Source organism: Arachis hypogaea, chromosome 19, assembly GCF_003086295.3.
Source record: "Arachis hypogaea cultivar Tifrunner chromosome 19, arahy.Tifrunner.gnm2.J5K5, whole genome shotgun sequence".
Taxonomy (NCBI): Eukaryota; Viridiplantae; Streptophyta; class Magnoliopsida; order Fabales; family Fabaceae; genus Arachis; species Arachis hypogaea.
The window spans coordinates 15,306,707-15,329,428 of record NC_092054.1 but is presented as its reverse complement, the minus strand read 5'-3'; the positions used below and the strand labels follow the sequence as shown (position 1 = coordinate 15,329,428).

Here is a 22,722-nt window from a genome sequence, read left to right as displayed (position 1 = left end):
TGCAATGCTTATTAATGTAAAATTGATTTTGGCATATATTTCTAGATTGTATCTGCCATCTGCCTCATCCTCAACCAGAAAAATGAAAAGAGGTTTCAAGAACAAATATACTGTCTCCCCCCCCCCCCGATATTGTGGTAAGTGTTACTTCTACGAACTTTGGGTGTATTTTCTGTATTGATTTGGCTGTATTTTTTACGTTCAATTGGGTATAAGTTTAGTATTTCATTTCTTGTTTCGCAATTCTTGCAGTGCATGGCACTTTCGGATCACCCAAAGGGGGAATTCGTATCACCGAAAACGAAAAAGAAATTCAGGGTGGAAGCCTAACCGAGTTTCATTCCCTTCATAGATAGAAAAAAATTAACTTCGCATCCATATGTAAGTTTTCGTTTGCTAAATTTGTTAGTACGCTTATTTACTTATATGCCAAATAAAATAACACACTGTTGAAATGTGGCAATCCTTCAGATTTTTGCTCCTGTTTGCCACTCGGGGCATTGGTGGTTATGGCTAATAAATACAACAAAGCGGAAATGTCATATACTTGACCCGCTACACAAAAAAGCTCCAAGCGATGAGAGAAAGGACATTAATAAATTCACTGTAAGTTGCCCCTGTCTTCTTTACTTTAATATTTAGGTCTATTTCATTAGTTGTGTTGGGTGTATATTGTCCATTCAGTTGGGTGTATCTTGTGCATTTATTCGGGTGTATTACTGATTTGTTTTGCTATTTAAGGGATATGTATTTTCAAGATTGATAACATATGCCGGCGGGGAACCTCTGCAGAAAGGGGAGAACGAGAAGAAAATTAAATCATCATATGTTAAAATATCAGACCAAAAAACAAGGTATAAATTTGTGAGTCTGAACATTAAACTTTCGTAAATGAGATTTGTAATTTATTTTCTTCGTTTTCAGCTATGACTGCGCTATCTATGTTATGAAGTGGATGGAGTTAATTGAGCCGGAAAACATCAAAAAGAGGAAGTATGAATGGGATAATTGGCCACAGGTAACTGTCTTTAGAACTATATAACTCTGTATTACTTTACTGAATTAATATTGCTGTTTAAACAGAATATACTTTTTAATTGTAGGAGGAGGTGGACCACTATAGAGTGGAGTATGCTTCCCGGATACTATTCAGTGAGATGAATAAAGAAAGATATCGGGCAATTAGGGAGAGTAGTGCTATAAGGCTGTCGAAGCCATCCTCTGTATTATTGAGTCCGTTTTGTCAGATTAATTCTGCTGATATAGAAACTGCGTAATCCAACTGCTGGGTAGTTTGTAAATTGAACAAATGATATAAATATTTGCCATTTATCAACAACTTCTATTCCCTGTATATTTTTTCCCATAGTTAAACTACATGTGCTGGTAAACTGTCTGTGATGTATTCAAAAGCTGTATTACAGGTGGTAAAATATGAAGGAAAAAATTAAGGCATATATAAACGCAAATTATAAACTGTTACACCCAACGCAGGTCTAATAATACACCCAAGATTGCATAAAATATACACCCAAACTGTCTATGCTGTATTCAAAATGTATGAATTACATGTACTAAAATATGAAGAAAAACATCAAATCAAATATACACCCATAACCTGCGAATTTTTACAGCTTTTGTTCTATATGAATCTATATATGTGTCTATATGTAAATTGTCAATGAACAAAAATACACCCAAAAGAACGGTGCTTTTACACCCATATTCTATAAAACTATACACCCAAAGAGTTATCCCCTGCTGCTGGTACCCTGAACTGATAATTCATAACGTGTCCTTGATATTGGCTGGAATTTGAATGCGCCGCTGATGCAGCATCAAACAGGTTTATCTGAATATAACACTCACACATTAGCTAACCTATTAACGAGAAAAATAAACTCAATCGCCACAAATTTAAAGAACATTACTTTTACCTCGCTTAAAACTTTCGTCTTCTTCTTCTTTGTGCCATTTGCAATCTGTTTCTCCAGCTTTGAACCTAGCCTGTTTTTTGGACGTCCTCTTGTTCGAATCCTTGGCGGCCTTTGAAGCTCGTTAATGGATTCCAAGTTGGTGTCTTCGTGGGATAAAGAAGATGTCCCCTTCCTTTTGGCTTTTAATGCTTCCATCTCGGCCATGACGTTATCGTACGCACGGTGCAGAATTGCAGTCAGCTCCTCCGATTCGGAGGCAAATTCGCAAATATTTTGCGAACGAAAAACCAATTGGTCGAACCTCTTGCTTCTTGGCTCCATTAGTGGCTCGTCGTGGCTGCTCTTGATGTGTGTGTGTCGCCTCTTTACCTTCTTGCTCCATCGTTCCAGTATGTATCTAGGTGACACTTGGCTTACTTGTTCGAAGCTTAACACGCTTAGTGCGTGACGGCACAGTATCCCTCTCAACTCGAATAATAAGCATTCGCATTTTACCTTGGCTGCAACTGAGTCGTAAGTAACCACGAACTTGTTGAATATTGAGCTGGAAACTTGTTCTCCAACTTCGTATACTGAATAGCCTAGAGCGGAATTCTTTAATCTGGTGATGCAATTCGCCTTTCCTCTGAATTGCGCTTGGACTTCCTTAAACTTTGCGTGAGTGTACGCATCTTGAAACTGAGCTTCAATGGAGGATTTGGTTGCACACGGTATGACCGTATGAAAATCTGCAACATCTGATTCTCTCTCTGCTTGCTCCCTGCTTCCGAGGCAATTATCGTATTGTTTGACGAACTGAATAAGTGAGCTGTTCGGGGTGATATACTTGTTAAAAAATGAATGCATGCTCTCGCTCCTTTGTGTGCTTCTCATCCCTGCCCAGAAGTGGTGATCCAGATAGATAGGAACCCATATGTGACGGTCTTCGTACAGATCTGCATAATACACCCAAACACAGACTGTAAATACACCCGAGGGAACATGCAATATACACCTCTGCTGCAGATTTTAAAAAGACATTACCTGAAAGCCACTTGTTGTCCGCAAGACCAAAATTCAGTAGAAAATCATTCCAATTCCTATCGAATGAGTCTTTGTTATGAGAGTTCCAAACAACTTGGCTCATTTCTTGTTCGATATCGGCATGTCCCTTGTACCCGTTTAATTTACTTGGAATCTTCTTCATGATGTGCCAAATACACCAACGGTGAATTGTCGTTGGCATACAGGCCTCTAAAGCCCTTTTCATTGATGCGCACTGATCGGTGAGAAACCCTTTCGGAGCGTTTCCTCCCATGCAACGAAGCTAGCATTGAAATAACCATTTGAATGATTCAATTTCTTCGTTCTTCATCAAAGAGCATCCGAGAAGTGTTGACTGACCGTGGTGATTCACCCCGACAAAAGAACCACAGACCAAATTATCCCTGAAACAAATTACCTTGGTCCAGAATGCAAAATCATTAGTTACACCTAAACAAATGCTTCGCATACACCCAATGAAACAGCCAATATACACCTCTGATGCGGATTCGTAAAAATAAAATAATTTAGCATCATAAACAGGGGCAGTTTGTTACCTGTTTGTATTGTAGGTGGTGTCGAATGAAATGACGTCTCCGAAATACTCAAAGGCGGCTCTGCTTCTTGCATCGGCCCAAAAAGCGAGCTTAATCGATTGATCCTCTTCGAGTTGGAGCTCAAAAAAGAAATTCGGATTCTTCTCTTTCATTCTTAACAAATATTTCCCGAATTCTTTTGCATCTTCTTGTTCGGAAACATTCCGCACTTCCCTCGTAATGTAATTCTTCACGTCCTTTTCGATAAAATTTAACTCGCGATGACCCCCGGCAGCCGCAACAAATGATTGGTATGTTTTGCTTGGTCTGATACCAGCCTCCTCGTTATTCTCTATTGTACGACGAATGGACATGCTTAGTTCCCTGTGCTGTTTGAGCATCTCTACTTTGCTTGGACAGCAGGGGTGTGAATGATCGAGCACAACCTTTGAGATAATCCAAGCACCGACATCCTTCAATGTGTGTATATAAATTCTTGTAGGACAGTTTAAACCGGCTGTAGGATTGGTCTTCTCGGTCGGAGATATTTTAGATTTCCATTTTCCCTCTCTGCTACATGTAATCAGTTGATTCTTAATCTCATTTCCCTTCCTATTTGTGCACCGAACTCTTGTAGAGAAACCTGCAGCCTTGGCGTAGTTCCTGTAAAATTTTCCAGCATCTTCAAGGGTGGTAAAGGTCATTCCAACCTTCAGAACAAGCTCGTCATCAACAACCGAGAGAGGCTGCACAATACACCGTGTCAGAAACTGTGAATACACCCATAGATATGATTCAAATACACCCAATCATGCCTAATATGATACAGCCGAACCGCAACAACTCAACTACACAATGACCTTTAAAGCCATAAACTGTAAATACACAGGCTGCAGAATACACCATGTCAAAAACTAAAAACACACCCAATCATGTCTGATATAACACACCTGAACAACAACAACTCAATTAAAAATAACAAAACCAGTAGTGTAGATACACCCACACTTCTAGCAAAAATACACCCAAAACAAGACCTGATCTACACCCGAGCGTCTGCTATAAATTCTAGGTAATTAATCACAATTAATACATTGAATCGACAGATTCATGTTAACGTGTTAGTTTCACAGTCAATGTTCAGCAATTTTTCAACTACACAATGCTATAAAAATTACTGAAAGAAAATTTATTATGTAAATCAAACCTCAGGAACTTCGTTATATTCAAATTCATAATCCACTTCGCCTGGATTCAGCTGAGAATCTGAGGTGGAATGATCCATTATCTTCAAAACGAGTTCAAACTTTGATTTCAGAAAACAACAAATCAAAATAGAAAACGAAGCTCGAGTTGCAGAGAGAGAAAAAAGTAACGTAAACGAAGAACATACCAGTGAGAAAGGGAGAGGAAAAGAACAATGGAGAAGAATGAGGGAAGACGCGCGAGAAGAAGAACAACCAAATCTCAAAATAACGAAAACGAAGAAGGAAACAAATATTTTAAATTTGGTAGTTAGATATACGCGGGATCTTATATAGCGCGTGTAATCAATGTATGTGGAGCAGCGCGTATTTTCGTTTTATTGTTTAATGAGCTTGTAAAGCATACAAGCCTTAATGGCTTGTATGCAGAGCTTTTCCGTATTAAAAGCAACATAGCTATACAACAAAAAAATTTACTGGGCTTTAGAATTAAAATAAATAATACATGAAAAATAAGTTGAAAATTCATGTACTAAATTCAGACAAAAAAAGATATATTAGAATCTTAAAAAAAATAATATTAAATATATATTATGTATATAATATTAAAATTTAAATAAATTTTGTTTTGTGTAAAACAAAATTATAATATTAAATATAAAAAATACAATAATAAAAAATGTTGTGTTATATAAATTTAATTAATACATATATATAATTTTATTTTATGTAAAACAAAATTATAACATTAAGTATGAAGTGAATGATAAAAGATTTTGTATTATATAAATTTAATTTAAAAAAATATATATACAACGTAAGAAGCAAACAAACATATAATAATTTTATTTTGTGCGAAACAAAATTCATATAAAAAATATTTATATAACTTTTTTATTAACAATTTTTTTATTGAAATATGTTACTTTACTATATTTAAAATTTATTATTTTGTATTAAAAATATATTATTAGTTTTCCTTAAAATAACATTTTCTTTTTTTTGGTTCAAATACTATGACAAAAAAATTTTACGCGATTATTCAATATAAGTTAATAAAAGAAAGAAGTACTCATTTTTTTTTTACCAAAAATAGAAAGACCCAAATCCACAATCTTTTAGGTGAGTATAAAAAGAGTATGCCATTTGAATTATAGCTAGAAAGAAATACTTTTAATTATATATTAAATAGAATAATTATTTATTAGGCTCATTCTTATACAAATAAAAATTTCTCTTAGTTTTATATCTGTAATATTTTATACCAATTAGTTTAAAGTTTAATTATTTTTTGAATAAATTAATAAAAAAGTAATACAAATAATTGTTTAAATATAATTGTATTTTAATTTTTCATTCTATTACGTACACGTTGAGGATAATTTGAAATAAAAGATAATGGACTTGTTGTAACTGCCATGTATTTTGTGTTTGAAGACGGGGTTCACAAAACCGGTTTGTGTTTGGAGTTAGCTAACCAGCAGCGGCGACAGACAGGCTTCTTCCTCTTCTATGCAGCAATTTTTCGGGCTTCAAAGGTTATTCATGGCAGAAGTGGAAAGGAGTGGGTTCAAGAGCGTCAAAATCTGTGGCCAGCCAGAACGATAGTGGAAGCACTACCATCAAACAAAACAGTGAAGATGCTTGAAGACATGCATCGACAATAACAGAGTAATAGAAGAATTCGATCAAGTTTTATGAGTACTTTTGTGGTGTAAAGGTCGTGTTAAAAGAAGAAATTATGTTTTTTTGTCAGTGTTAATTTATTTATTCAGCCCATGAAAAAAAAAGAAAATAATAATAGTAATAAATAAATTTAATTTACCTGATAACTTTTAAAGAGTGCTGCACTCTCTAATTTACCGCACTAGCTTTCGCCGTATTTAATTAATAATAATTTGCACATTTTTTAAAATTTTACATATAAAAAATATATAATTTATATTTATATTTATATAAAATTTATTTATTAAAAATAATTTAATATTTATGTTGATGAGCCAAAAATACTAAAAATTGTTATATATTTATTCAAAATTTAAACATAGTTGGAGTATTTGTTAACGAGATGTAGTGGAGCCGCCGGAACTGCTTCTGCCCTTCTGCTAGTGACGTACAATCAGGTTGATTCTGCCACCGCTGCATTGCCCTGTTCCGCCGTGCTTTCTGTTCCATTCTCCCTTTCTCCGCTGCTGCTACGAGCTATGGCGGTTGTCGATATCGCTGCCGCTGATCACTGAGGACGCTCGCTGCTGCACCGCCAATTTCTACACTTCACTTACGAATTACTCACTTTGAGGTAGGGGATCTTTAATGAAAGTTAGTGCTATTCTCTCAAACTCTAGGTCACGGGACTATGATTTACGAGTTATCATGCTCCTGTATGAATTTGATTGTGCTGAATTGTGATGGGTTGATTATGTTATATGTGATTGAACTATACCTCTAAGAGTTGAAATTAGGTGTACATGTTATTAGATTGGGTAATTACTATTCTGAACATGGATTAAGCTTATTTTAGTACAAGTGATTAATTAAGATTGAGATGGGTTATGTAGTGCTGAAGTTTTGTTTGTGTGACTAAAGAGCTATTTGAATTAGGTAGTCATGGATTAAGGAATAGATTAGTAAATTAAACTAGAAAACTTGTTAATGGGTAATATTAGTATTACTGAGTGCGATTTGAGTGTTTTAGTGAAGACTGAAGAGTATGCTAACCATTTAACATTTGCGTTAAGGGCACATGCTCAATGACCTTAGGGTGCCCATGTTAAGCAAAAAGTTTAAAAATTTATTACCTGAAAATTTTAAACTATAAATTTATTTTTAGAGAGATTAAATTATTAAATTAAGAGTAATGGTTAATGAATACTATTCATTAACATATGCTTTCATGAACAAACTTTTTTGTCTTTTAGTCCTATACATGGAATTGTTTGGCTTTTAGCCTATGTGCATGAATGGAGTGGGGGGAAAGGGGTTAAAAAAGGTATAAACAAAATGAGCCTTTCATTGATTTATATTTTAATGGTAGAACAATTTTTGTTTCCATATTCCATTTTCTAACTCACATCTGTTGATGTCCTAGTTGTTAAATGGATAGTTCTGATGAGGAAAAGGATGGAGTCTCTGGGAATCATGTACCCAAAGATCTGAGTTGCTTGGCATCTAAAGGTGAAAAGTTTGTAGATGCAGTACTTAATGGTCAAAATGAACTTTGTCTAGAGAACTTCCGCATGGATAAGAGTATATTCTACAAGTTGTGTGATATGCTGCAAGCCAAGGGTTTATTACGCCACACAAATCGAATCAAAATTGAGGAGCAACTGGCCATATTTATGTTCATTATTGGACATAATCTGCGGACAAGGGCCGTTCAAGAGTTATTTCGTTATTCTGGAGAAACTATTAGTCGACATTTTAACAACGTCTTGAATGCAATATTGTCAATTTCACTGGATTATTTTCAGCCTCCTGGTTCTGAAGTTCCTCCGAAAATCTTTGAAGATCCTAGATTCTGTCCATATTTTAAAGTAAGATTTCTTGAAATGTGTTTGATGACAACCTTGTTTGGGATTGATTCTATCTCATTGAGTCAATATTGTTTAATAGGATTGTGTGGGAGCAGTTGACAGTATACATGTACCTGTGACAGTTGGTGTGGATGAGCAAGGACCTTTCCGTAATAAGAACGGTTTACTTTCACAGAATATTTTGGCAGCATGCTCATTTGACCTCAAATTCTGTTATGTTTTGGCTGGCTGGGAAGGATCCGCTACGGATTTACAGGTTTTTAACTCCGCAATCACCAGGCAGAATAGGTTGCAGGTTCCTGAAGGTAATTTTAGTCAGTAAAATGGAGTTTTCATTTGCATAGTTGAATTTGTTCACTTCATTTTGAACACTACTTCTAAGATTTTATAGTGATTTTGTTTTTATGATTATGCAGAACTTTTTAACAGGAAAAATAAATGATTATGAATAACTAACCTTTTTGTCTAAAGTTCACAACTTCACATCAGTAATTTTTTGTTTTTTTAAGCCAAATTTTTTTTATCTGTTCCATTATGTCCTAAATTTTTATCAGCATTTCAGCTTGTTAACAAAATTTTATTACGTGTTTCCTGCTTGGCATTTCCACCTTCCACTTAAAAGTGAAGACCGATTATTGAATGGGAAAAAAAAAGTTCTTACTCAGAAGAAGAATTTGCTTGTATGATTCATTATTAGTTGTGAGCTTAGAAAGTGATGCAGCCAACCCCCATCATAAAAATACTAGACATCAATCCTGCAAATTCACTTATCTTTCCTTTTCTCTATAAAACTTTCTGCATATATTGCGGTCAAACTTTTTCAATCTGTTTCACTCCCTCAATAAATCGATTTGGCTCATGTCAGTTTGTCAACTTGCCCGTGCATAAGCTCCTGGAAAGGTTCCAGTCTCTTTAGTTATGACTCTTCCATTGATACAGAGGTGATATTGGAGCTGAGCTTTTAAGTTAACAAAGCCCACCTTGGAGTCATTGACTACTTGTCAGATTTATTGGATTTTTGGTTCTCTATGCAAATGTTTTAGCTAATGTATTTGGTTGAAATTGTAAGAGACTGATAGGGAAGAAATGCATGTCAATGCCACTTTGAGGTCGCTAGTGATTATTGAATTAGTCATTTGGAAAGCGTTGCGCCTTTTCGTTAGATTTAAGACTTGATTGGAACAATCAAGTTAAATTTTTTGTGATCAAAATGAAACTTAGAACTCAATGGATGAATACTCGGTTTTATGTATGACTACTGTACAATTTTATTTCAATTGTTAGATTAGCAGATTAACACACTTTTTATCACACAGGTAAATACTACCTTGTAGATAGCAAGTTTCCAAATGTGGCAGGTTTCATTGCTCCATATTCCAATACTCCATATCACTCCAAGGAATTCCCAAGTGGTTACACCCCGCGGCATGCAGGTGAACTGTTCAATCAACGGCACTCGTTATTGCACAGTATCTCCGATCGAACTTTCGGGGCTTTAAAGGCACGGTTCCCGATATTGATGTCTGCTCCTTCATACCCATTACAAACACAGGTGAAGTTAGTGGTGGCAACAAGTGCATTGCACAATTACATTCGCAGTGAGAAACCGGATGATTGGATTTTCAAAATGTATGGAGAGGGGATGCCATTTTCAATGGAGGAATCGCTACCATCTTTAGAAGAGGAAGTTCTGCCAATGTCACACATTGAGTCGCACACGCATCCGCCGCTAGATTCTACTTTTTATGCAGATGAAATTGCTCTTGCTTCGCAGTTGAGAGACTCAATTGCAACTGAAATCTGGAATGATTATATCCATGGTTTGCCTCCCATGTAGATTTCTTTAATTGAGCCCATTCTTAAACTTAGGTTTTGATATTTTCCTAGGATTTATAGGATAGGATGGATTATAAGATAGATTCGAACTTTGATAGTGTACATCGGTATTTTGTTTTGTTCATAAAAAAAAAAGAAACGTCCTAGTAGATATCATTTATATTTGAAGTGAAACTAAATTATTAAAACTTCAAAGTCCAAGTTTCAAAATCCAAAAATCTCACAAGACAAGTATAACAGTTCCTTCTTTAATAAAGATGATATAGGAAAAGAGATAAAAATCGAACATACGACTTGGAGTTCAAATGAGGTCCATGAGACTTTTAACCACTTACAACAATTTATTCTTTGCTTAGCTTTGATTTAACTTATATTTCTCTAGTTTCACAATATTTATTACTTTGGAAAAATTTAAAATATTTAACTATTCTATAGATATCTATAATTTTATCGAATTTTTAATTAAATTTTTATAATTTTTTTAATTGAGTTTTTAAATTATAAATTTTTTTTCAATTTAATCTTTATGGTGACAAAAACATTTGAAATAATACAATATTCTGTCAAAAAAATGAATATTTTCACCATTAGGGTTGGAGATTTAATTAAGAACATCTCCATATTTTTAAAATTTCAAAATAGTCCTTGTCATTATGTCCCCACTCACCTTTTGCTCTAAGTTCTTCCCCGCTCACCCTTGTCAAATAAGACCTACATTTTAAAACAAAACAAAAAAAGTAATATAAAAAAAAGTGGCTTTAAGCCACCGTAGGGTAGAGTTTTTTTTGAGATATTGAGATGAAGACTGTGAGACTGGAACTCAGTAAGTCAGTATCATATTTATTGACTTAGAGATTGGTATTAAAATTTTAATCTATGTCTCTAAAATTTTAGTATTTTAGTACCTCCAAAAATTAGGGACACATGGAACTGAAATTTTTGAGAACAGAAACTGAAATTTTAATAACATTTTATACCTAAAATACTCTCATTTCAATTAATTAATTCCAACGTTATTCTTTGTGCAAATTAAATTAGAGCTTTATTCTTATTTTAGTCTTTGTCTCCTACTTTACACCAAACACAATACTGAGACTTATTTCAGTCTTTATCTCTCAGTCTTAGTCTCTTAATCTCTGTCTCTCTTCCAAACGCTACCTAAGAGAATTTGAATCTCTCATTTCTTAAAGAAAGAAAAGCAATAGAGGGAAAAGATGAGAGGTTTGGCGTCGAGAAGAGAAGAAGAAAAGGAGAAAATGGCAGTCTAATGTTACACACATCAAATGAGTTAAGTTTCAAAGTGGTCCCTGAAATTACACTTGAGTCTCAAAGTAATTCCTGAACTTAATAGTTACCCAATTTCATTCCTGAAGTTGTACAATGGGACCCACAGTCGTCTTTCTAGCAATTTCCGTCCACCAAGCTCCACCGGAAAGCTGATCTGGACTCCTCTATGACACGCTGGCAACAAAACGGTTAGGTGACATGGATGAGTAAACTTTTTTTATTCAATTTGGTCCCTAAATTGAAGTTAAAAATTCTAATCCCCAAATTTAAAGATCAACCTATGCATTGCCCACTCTCTTCTTATCTCTTCGCTTGTATTCTCTTGTCTTGACTTCTCCATCTTCAAAGCCACACGGTTATGGCTAGCACGGGCAACGTAGCTGGGAGCTCGAACAACCCACGATCTTTTGGAAGCATTATGAGGAGAATGACTAGAAATAGAGATTCGCATTTGTCAGAATGGTATAGGTGCGGGTCGAGACTAGTGTTGCGATGGTCAGGAACGGATTCCAACCCAGGAGGACCGTTTGTCGGTTGCCCAAACTACAATCTAAGTGATTGTTGTTGTTTGCCCAAACTACAATGTATTTCTGTATTGCTGTAAACTTGGCCGATTCACTTTCTTGGGTGCAGACTGTAGGTAAAAAGTGGTGTGGATTGTTTATATAGGTAGATAAAATTCTGGAAGAAGATGTGATAACATGTGATGGTAGAACACCTTTCAATTGACAATGAAGAATAGAAGATAAAGACTGCTTGAAAACTTGGGAGGTTAGAGTCTGAAGTTAGAATTCTAAAATGGGTAAAATTTTGGTGTTTGTATTTATGCTGTTGATTATAGAAGAGTTGTTCTTCTCTTCAAGTTGGATAGACAATTTAGCCAATTGTATCTAGTAAAAAATAAATGACATGTTATATGCATATGTTGTTCCTGTACTTATACCTATCTTTTTATTTGAAAGAAATGCAAATTAAAGTAAACGACATCACTGTACTTGCATATTTTGAAAATTGGAGAAACAATATGAAATACTAATCCATTCATTCATATTATAATTGTTGTCCATAATATAATGAAACATAGTTAAAACATTGTTCACTAAGAAACATTGTTCATTCATGATATCAAAGTTTTCATAATTAAGGTCTTACAAAGCCATAAAATCATAGGATCCTAATTAAGACAACATTGAAATTAAATAATTCAAACAAAATAGATGGACAAAAATACTAAAGGTTCCATATACATAATAATTTAAGTCTTCATTTTTTTTTTATTCTGGGTAGTGTGAATTCAGGATTGAACACAAGCTTCAAAAAATTTGCAAGCTTTGTAGTAGTAGTTTTCTGTGTTGCACCTTGCATAGAATTAGGTGGATGATTCTTTGCTGGTGGAGTGCTAGCTAGTGAAGTAGCAGTAGGTGGGGTTCTTGCTGATGAATTACTGCTTTCTGAAATTGATTTTACAGCTTTGGACAACTTTCTTTTAGAAGGGAGTTTTGGTAGCTTAACAGGAGTTGATAAAACCTATCAACAAAAACATGTATAATAGTTAATAAAATTGACAAGAATATATATTTAATAAAATCAATGTCATTTAATATTGTGAACCTGTTGAGAATCATCAGTTTCTAACAAGGGTGGTTGATTGAGTTCAAGCTGGATTTCAATATGAAGTTGTGGAACAGGGGTGACTTCATCACCATTTACCGGTCCAATTGGAGCAGAATTGTTAGCCTGACTTTCACCACCATTAGTAGTAGTAGCTTCTGCAACAGCAGTCACTTCTGCAGCAGCATCTCTCTTTGCACAATTTCTTTTGTTGTGTCCTACTTTACCACAATAACAACAGCAACATTTTTCATAAATTTTTTTTAGCTTGGTCTTCTGCTTCTTACTCCCACTTGCCTCCTCATCTGCATCCTTTCTTCTTTTTTTTTTTTTAATTGGCCCTGACTTCTTTCTAAATTTAGATACTTATGGCTTGTTATATAGTGACTTTTTTCATAGTGCTTGACCTGAAATTAGATTGATATGGAAGGCATATATGTCATTATATGCTTCCATAGTCAACCACTTATGACAAAATTCATTTGATTTTTTACCGGTCCTTACCAATGCAGTACAAACATGCACACATAGCATCCCCAAATAGAATTAACACAACAACAAAGATAACAATAATAAGCCAATTATAAATTCAATTGCCACTCATGGATAGCAATAATAAGATAACAATAAACATGTAAAAAATATTATCACTCAATTGTCAGAAATCACATGTGCAGAGCCTCTTTTTCAAGTCCACAACCATGTTGGTTGGTTAGCCATGAACTTCGAATTTCTCGTAGTTTGTATCACCAGACCACACAGGGACTCAATTCTTTTATTCCTTCTTTATCTTTTCTAATCTGCTGCACTGTATTGGAGGTGAAATTTCAATGTTCGAATTAAACTTGACTTGTTCCTAGCTATAGACCTCAATGCATACATCCCAACTTCTTCAAAAAATGTGATAATAGGCTTGGCTCTAACTTCTTTGATTCTAGAGTTGAAGACTTCACAAGCATTATTGCAGATGTTGTCTATTTTAGGTATATTACTGAAGAAAATTCAGCTCTAAAAATCTCTAAACCACTTGTTCAGATAATTCCAAGCATCCTTATTAACTCTCTCAATCTTTTTGATAATTTCAAAGAATCCATCTTAACTAGTATACTTACATAATTCTACAGTAGTTCTCTAAGTTGGAGATCCTTCCATTACATATCTAATATAAAACACAACTTATTTTACTTGTAATCTCCCAAATCTTGATGAAATAATTCCAACAACCACCTTCAGTGTTAGTGTTTTCAACGGGGACAATCTCATATATATATATATATGTGATTGTTTGTATTTTGGCCAATAACAAATAGGATTTGACCACCATATTGGGTCTTCAGAAAATTTTCATCTAAGCCTATACAAAATCTACAAGTAGCCAAAAATCATCTTTTACACGCATCTAAACAAATACAAATGTTAATTACAATTTTGCACGTTCTACTTTTGCACTCCACATATAGTTAATTACAATTTACAATAAAATATGACAAAATATAAGTAGACAATGAAAATACTAAATAATGTGAACAATGGATATGTCATATGTTCAATTTAATAGGTATGCAAATGATTATGTTCATTATTTTTAATTGGATAGTTATTTCTTTTGATTTGATTTATTCATACACAGTTAACAATAGCTCGATATTCAATTCTCTAGATGTGCAGATAGTTATTCTAATATTAAGGTTTACAAGATAATTTAGAAGTAGAGTATCTTTTTACTTTATTGGGTCAATTATAGACTCATTATTTACATTATTTACAAAAGTAATTCTCTACCTAACAAAAATTCTAAAAATATTTATACCCAATTGCAACTATAAAATTAAACCATGGTTTCCCACGAGACCAATATATAAACGAATAGGACACTTCTCAAAATCTTATGACCCAATAATCTTAGCTTCAATCTTACACAAAACTTAGACCACAAATAATGGATTTCCTTTCTCTTCCAACAGTAATGCTTGTAGCTTTAGCCTTGGTCCTTGTCTACAACATATGGAGGATTATGAACAAAACAAGTGAGAAGCAATTGCAAGCACCAGAACTACCTGGTGCGTTCCCATTAATAGGTCACCTCCATTTACTAGGAACCAAAACTCCACTTGCAAGAACCTTCGCTTCTTTCTCCGATAAGTACGGTCCCATATTCCGAATCCGTCTGGGATCATACCCTGCTATTGTGATCTCTAACAAAGATGGAATCAAAGAATGTTTCACCATAAATGACAAAGCTCTTGCCTCGCGCCCCAAGTCTAGCCAGGGAGTATACATTGGCTATAACTACGCCGGTTTTGGGTTCGCTCCTTATGGCTCCTTCTTTATAAAACACAAGAAGCTAGCTACGCTTGAACTACTCTCGTCTCGCCGCGTCGAATTATTGAGGTATGTATATGAATCCGAGATTGATACTTTGATCAAGGATCTGTTATTGTATTCTGCAGGAAATTCGCCAGTTAAAGTTGTTGTTATTAGTGAATGGTTGGAACGGTTAAGTTTCAACATAATCACAAAGATGATAGCAGGAAAAAGGTACTTTAGTTTCTTGCAAGATGTGGACGATGTTGAAGCACATAGAGTTGTGAAGCTTATAAGAGAAGCTTTGCATTTATCTGGAGGGGGTTTTGTTCCTTCGGATGTGATCCCTATAATTCAATGGTTTGGTATAGAAGGGAAAGTTCTTAAATCCATGAAGAGAATTGCAAAAGATTTGGACACACTTTTGGGAAGCTGGGTTGAAGATCATAGGATGAAGGGTAATAAGGTAAATAGCTCAAGCGAGAAGCAAGATTTCATTGATGTCATGCTTTCCGTTGTTGAAGATGATCCTGATTCTGGCCATACACGTGACACTATCATTAAAGCTCAAATTATGGTAAGCCTAGACTCTTTTTCATGCATATGTATGCCGTTTTAATTACTCTTAGACTTTTGGTAACTTTTAATCACTCTTAGGTTGAAATTATATATCAAATAGACAACAATTCAAATATACAAAAATAATCTATTATATTACATGCACACTAAAATCAATCACTAAAATTAATTATTAGTATAAAATATATATTAAAATATAAATATACATTAAAAATAAATTAAATTATCCATATATTTATAGATAAATATATTAGTAACTGATTTTAATGTATCAATAATATTGTTGACAAATAATATTACAACTAAACCTTTTATAAAGAGTAATAAAGTTTGTGAAGAGAGGTAATTAGGGATTTAGCCACAACATTAAGTAAAGAAAAAAAAAGAATTTAAAGAAGGTAAGACCAAAAGTCACCAATTTTACATGAATGAAATTTATTTGACTTTATTTTTAAGTTCCCACTGCTATTTTAATTTGTTTCAAATACGTCGTATTGTTACAATTATTATTTTTTAACAAAGAAAAATAAATAAAACAAGAAAAGATAAGATAAAAGAAGCCAAGCTTTCTATGATAAACATAGATTTTTCCCACGGTGACACCATGGGTACTAAATTGTATCATCAACAATACTGTGTTGTTACATAGAAAATGATGTTTCAATATATGAAACAAAAAAGATTTCTATAAATTGAAATTTTGTGGTGCCAAAAAACCAAGAATTTCCATAAATATAGCGGTAAAATTTGGATAAGTATACAGGAACTCCGATTTTAATAATTTATTTTTAAATCAGATGTATAGTACGATATTATCCAATCTAATTCGATAGGATAAAATATAGCACAATATCTAGAGTAAATATAAAATTTATCCGCAAATATTCAATCCGATTTAATTCAATCGGATAGGACTGTAATATGTAGGTTTTAAGTATTCACCTCTTACTAAATGTAAAAGATTTTTAGCTATTAAAAAAGATTATTAATTGATAATTTAATATTTTTTATATAAAAATTAATTTTATTTTAAATTATCATCAAGTTATATAATAATATTACATCTTTTTAGTAATCCACGGATAGAATCGGATACCTGCGAATTAAAAACAGATAAAATTAGGGTCAGAATATTCCCAATTCACGTGTAAAATTAGATTGAGTTTATATAAAAATCTCAATTAGTGAATAAAGTTAGAATTTGATTCAAATCCTACTCTACCCTATTTATTGCCACCCCTAATAATATCGACATAGACTTTCTTTTTAGATTATATATATTGTTAACAATAAAATTTAAAAATAAAATCTTATATATATTATATATAGATAATTATTTGTTTTTTTATTAGTTTAAATTTTTAAAATAAATAATTTAAAAATTTTTATCACTTAAAAATCTAAAATTTAATTATTGTTAATTTGTTTTTGGTATTCCAATAACAGGCCGAGGTCCACAATTTTTATCACTTAAAAAAAATTAAATCCACAAAAAACCTATTATATAAAAAATGGAAAAGTATAAGTATACAATAAAAATATTAAACAATATAAATAATAGATATATCGAATGTTCATTTTACTAAAATGAACAGATAATTATTTTAATATTAAAATTTAGATAATTAATTTAAAAATATAATATATTTTTATTTGATTAATAATTATTAATATTATTCAAGATAATTATTATTTACCTAGCGCCTCCTCACAAAAAATATAATTATTCATACCACATTATGCATACTATTCAAATTCTCTACTCTCTAGGGGCTTGGCGTTGACTTTTTATTAATACAGAATACTCGATTCTTACGAAACTAAATGCATTTGTCCATTGAACTCCTAAATGTTACGTGTGTAGTTGTGACATTGTGTACATTATTATATTATTATATAAAACTAAGTCAATAATAATATAATAAGTTTAGTTAATATGTGTCTTCTAAATTTATAAATTAAAAAAAATTATTAAAATAAAAATAATTTAAATTTTTAATACATTTATTTTATTTTTATTGAATAAAAATATTTAAAATTTTTTACTAATAATAAATATATTATGTACTCTTATGACACATAATTAAACCCTAATATAATATACCTTCATTAGTAATTGAAGAAAAACTTAACAATGTTTGCGCTAACAAAGTCAAGGATCCTGGCAATTTACACAAACCTATCATTATAAAATAAATATTCAGAATAATAAGATAATAAGGATCCATGTAATAATTATCACTATTTTTTTTAATTTCCATTTGATATATTTTACTGTTTTATATATGTAGGGTGACTGTGACATATTGGGAAACACCCATATATCAAGAAATAGTATACGAAACTTGGACTCTGTCAATTAACTTTAAAAATATGCTATCTTTAATTTGAAAAAGAAAAAAAAAATCAAGAGTAGTTAGCTAGACAAGTAACATCAATGTGAAAGTTATAGTCTCTCTTTTCTATGAGTTGATGCAACAGTAATTTGTGGGTGTCCTAATTTGTGTAGTCAACTATGGGGAGTTCTTGTTTTTTATGGCTTTCAACTCTATATGTCATTGTACTACTTTGTCCAAGATTAATTCTCTCTCAATATAAAAAGTTTTGCCTAATATTATCTATCATTGTAGAGTTTTCACATTTTATTAATTCCTCCTCCTCCTCAATTTTACACTACATTAATTATCCTTAATAATTTGTGATAATTATTTTATAATTTAACAACAACAAAAACATTTATTTGAAAGTAATATAATTCTTTTTAACTAATAGAGTTAAACCCCACTTTAGTCTCTAAAATTAACGAGTTGCACTAATTTGGTCCCTAACTTTTTAATTGCTATAATTTGATCCTCCAGATTAAAAAAAGTGCACCAATATAGTCCCTCCTCAATACCGTTAGTGAGATAGTTCAAGTCTTACTGCCATGTTAGACATATTAAAACGACGTTTTACACGTTTTGACGCTAAAAACGCACTAAATGATATCATTTCAGGGTTTCAACAATATTAAAAGGGAGGAATATAACGTTTTAGTATTGTTTAAACACTCAAACGACGTCATTTAGTACCTTCTTTAGCGCCAAAACGCATATCACGTCGTTTTAATATGTCTAGCGTGATAAAGTTTGAGCTACGCCACTAACGATGTTGAGTTCCAGCGGCGAAAGATATACGAAAGATTACATTGGTGTATTTTTTTAATTTAGAAGACTAAATTATGGCAATTAAAAAATCAGAGACCAAATCAATACAACTCGCCGATCTCAAAAACTAAAATGGAATTTAACTCTAGCACTTGAATAATAATATATCACCAACTGAATATTAAAACCTTAAAAATATAATTATGAGAATTAGACTAAATTAACCTATTTGACCAGAATAATCGAAAATTAGTTAGTCATTATAAACTGGTTTGGTTCAAAATAAAAATCAATTGTCAGTGAATCGATTAAAAAATAGAGAAATAAGTCAAATTGGTTTAGTATTTTAGTGATTAACTGAATTAAAATAATAAAATAATAAAATATTTATTTAAAATATATTTTTTATATATAAAAATATTATTTTATCATATTTGATTTAATTTTGATTGAATTTTTAAACTTTTAAACTTCTAATTTTCCCTACCAATTTCTCTTCTGAAAATAGAGCTAATCATGGATAGATAGAAAATAGATAGATGTTTTGCAATGGTCTAACAGGTTGACTTTTTGTATTAGGGTATCTTGTTGGCAGGGACAGACACAACGTCCTCAACAATGATATGGATGCTAGCTTTATTGTTGAAGAACAAACATGCTTTGAAGCGCGCACAAGAGGAAATTAATGTTCATGTAGGTAGCTTGAGAAAAGTAGAGGCATATGATATGAAAAATCTTGTTTATTTACAAGCAATTTTCAAAGAAACTCTAAGGTTATATCCGGGTGGACCTCTATTATTACCCCATGAAGCAAGAGAAGATTGTTACATTAATGGATATTACGTGCCAAAAGGGACACGTGTCTTCGGAAATGTGTGGAAGCTACATAGAGATCCAAGTATTTGGTCAGAGCCAGAGAAGTTTTCACCAGAGAGGTTTATTAATGGGAATGGAGAAGTTGATGAAGATCACCACTTTGAATACCTTCCATTTGGGTTAGGTAGAAGAGTTTGCCCTGGAGCCTCTTTGGCAACACAAGTGAGCCTCATCACACTTGCACGTTTCCTTCAAGCATTTGACTTCGATTCTCCCATGGATGAACCTCTTGACATGAGAGAAGGCTTGGGCCTAACCTTGCCCAAGTTGACTCCACTAAAAATTATTCTAAGCCCACAAGTATCTTGTGAACTTTATCCCTGAAGTAATATCTTTCTGCAGCCGAGGCTGCTGCCTCGCAAGTAGCTGCATCGGGTTCAAGTGATAAAAAAAATGAACCCTTAAATAAATTTATATAGTGTGTGAGTGTGTTGTGTGGGTGTGTAATACATAAATAATGCTTAAAATTAGGCCCTGTCTAATCTATCTGACAAAAAAAAAATATCTTTCTATTACCTAATAAAAATATAAAATGAAATATTAAAATTACTCAAGAGAGATTATGTTGCTACAAAATTATTTATGTAATAACAAAAAAGTTTTAAAGTAATCCAACAAAGGTTTGACATAAATAATTTTGTTAGCAACATGATGTCGCATAAATAATTTTTGTTCTTCTTTTAGGGTTTATATGTGTGTACGTGTGTGAGCATGCATGCTTGCTGCGTGGTGGCAGTGGTGTTGTTTTTTATGTATTATATTGTAAAAGGTGTTTAATTTAAAATATTAGTGTGATGTAAATATATAGACTATATTGTAGAAATATTTCCTTTTATATAGGGTGATATAAATAGTATTTGATTTGCAAATGTCTTGATTAAATTAAAGGATAACTACAGAAAATTAATTTGTAATTAGTAAATATATATTAATTAATTTATATTGTAATTTTTTTTTCATTTTTACTTTTATTTGTAAATTATTAAATAAAAATATTTTTATTTAGTAATTAGAATTTGAAATTTTGATATCTAAAATTTAGCATTTAGAAATTTGGTTAAAACGATCATTTTTAAAATATCGACTGATATTAGCAAAAAATTAATTAATATTTTTCTTTAAAATATAAATAAAAATTTGGACTTGCATTCTATGTAAATATTATATTATATTATATATTATAAAAAGTTAAAGTGAATGTGATCAAAGGACGGATCTACTTTTAAAGTAGTGGGGGCAAGTGTTTTCAATGAAAATTTAAAAATCTTTTAGTAGTTTTTAATAATATCGGTCAGTTGTCCCCCACACCACAAAATTAATTTTGCCCCATAACAAAATTAATTCTGCTCCCACAACAAAATTAATATAAGTTATTGGCAACTCTTGCAGACATTTTTAATTTTTTATGTTTGAAATAAGACTGAATAGTAATTTTAGTCTTTTGATTGGTTGAAAAAATAAAAAATTTACCTCTAAAATTATACATTAAATGTTGTGATATTGGATTTATTAAAATCCTCCAAAATTTTAAAATTTTAAACATAAAATTATCTTTAGTAATTTGTTGATTAGATAATTTAAAAAATAATCATATTTTACAAATTACAATATTATACTATAATTGTAAAAACTATTATTATACTATATATATTTATTTTCACTATCAAAAATTTTTAAATCTGTCATTATTGTATGTGATGATAAACACAAAAATCTTATGAAGGCAAATACTATTTTTGAAGACAAACATGCATGAGAAAAAAACACATGAATTTAATAATGATAAATACAGAAATTTTTTGAAGTGATAAACATATAAATTTTTGGAGATAATCACAATTTTATGAAGACTTATTATATATTTTTTTTCTTACGATAAAAACATAAATTTTGTATATGATAAACACATAAATTTTTTAAGATTAATACTTTTTGAGAAGAAATGTAAGAAGAAAACATAAATTTTTTTTTATAATAAACATATTTTTTTAATGTCAACACACTTTTTGAAGAGAAACATAAAAAAAAACATATAAATTTGTTTATGACAAATATAGAAATTTTATGACAATAAATACAGAAATATTCAAGTTATATTTTTGTGTATTTTTTTGTTATTTAACTAAAAAATTTATATAATTAAAAATAATTGAGTGAATACTCCACCCGACCCCTGACAATTATCTCGAAAGGATAACGAGGTCCCAAGAAAAAAAACACCTAATACGGCCTTTGATCTTTTTTTTTTAGGACTGATTAGCCCTTATGCTAAAAAAATAACATTGACTTTTTTTGGCACAGGAGCCTCGTTGTCCTTTCGAGATAATTGTCAGAGATCGGATTAGATTTTTTTTGTCATGAACCTCGTTGTTTTTCGAGGTAATTGTCAATGGCTGTTTTGGATTTTTCTCAAAATAATTTGTGTTTTTAACTAAATTTTATGTATTTTATTTTTATATTCTTTTTATTTATATTTCTGTACAATTTAATTTAGAAACTGATTTGTATTTGTTATTTTTCGAATAGGTGTGTTGATTAGTTTGTTAATTCTTTAGGGAATAGTGCTCTGTTTGACTTGAAGACTATTAAGAGATATTTTTGGTACAGAATAGTGCAAACTAATACTAGAGTAGTAAAAAAGTTTGACCGGATTTGTATTAATAGTAGATGGTTATCTCTTTTTCTAAGGCCTATGCAGACATACTGAATAAACTGTAATGATCATTATTGTCCTATCTTAATGTGCTGTAAAGGGCACCCGCAGCAGAAAAGAAACAGACCTCTATTTTATGACGACTTGGGCTACTCACCCTAATTACAGAGATATTGTGAAACAATCTTGGTGGTCT

The 22,722-nt window shown here is 31.8% G+C and overlaps 2 protein-coding genes across 2 annotated transcripts; both read left to right on the top strand.

The window, feature by feature from the left end:
• Nucleotides 1-6,719: 6,719 nt before the first annotated feature.
• LOC112779267 (uncharacterized) lies at nt 6,720-10,230 on the top strand. The gene is made up of 4 exons (XM_025823517.3): nt 6,720-7,000; nt 7,790-8,234; nt 8,314-8,539; nt 9,551-10,230. The coding sequence occupies exons 2-4, from the start codon at nt 7,797-7,799 to the stop codon at nt 10,069-10,071; spliced, it is 1,185 nt and encodes a 394-aa protein (XP_025679302.1). The 5' UTR covers nt 6,720-7,000; nt 7,790-7,796; the 3' UTR covers nt 10,072-10,230.
• Nucleotides 10,231-14,672: 4,442 nt separating this feature from the next.
• Nucleotides 14,673-20,743, top strand: LOC112779474 (cytochrome P450 CYP82J17). The gene is made up of 2 exons (XM_025823759.3): nt 14,673-15,849; nt 19,577-20,743. The coding sequence occupies exons 1-2, from the start codon at nt 14,908-14,910 to the stop codon at nt 20,195-20,197; spliced, it is 1,563 nt and encodes a 520-aa protein (XP_025679544.1). The 5' UTR covers nt 14,673-14,907; the 3' UTR covers nt 20,198-20,743.
• Nucleotides 20,744-22,722: the final 1,979 nt, after the last annotated feature.

Bases quoted from the DNA above. Each gene is read 5' to 3' on its own strand.
- LOC112779267 (XM_025823517.3), top strand. From the start codon at position 7,797: ATGGATAGTTCTGATGAGGAAAAGGATGGAGTCTCTGGGAATCATGTA. The intron at 8,235-8,313 runs GTAAGATTTCTT...ATTGTTTAATAG, and splicing joins GATTCTGTCCATATTTTAAA to GATTGTGTGGGAGCAGTTGA. The intron at 8,540-9,550 runs GTAATTTTAGTC...TTTATCACACAG, and splicing joins TAGGTTGCAGGTTCCTGAAG to GTAAATACTACCTTGTAGAT.
- LOC112779474 (XM_025823759.3), top strand. From the start codon at position 14,908: ATGGATTTCCTTTCTCTTCCAACAGTAATGCTTGTAGCTTTAGCCTTG. The intron at 15,850-19,576 runs GTAAGCCTAGAC...TTTTTGTATTAG, and splicing joins TCATTAAAGCTCAAATTATG to GGTATCTTGTTGGCAGGGAC.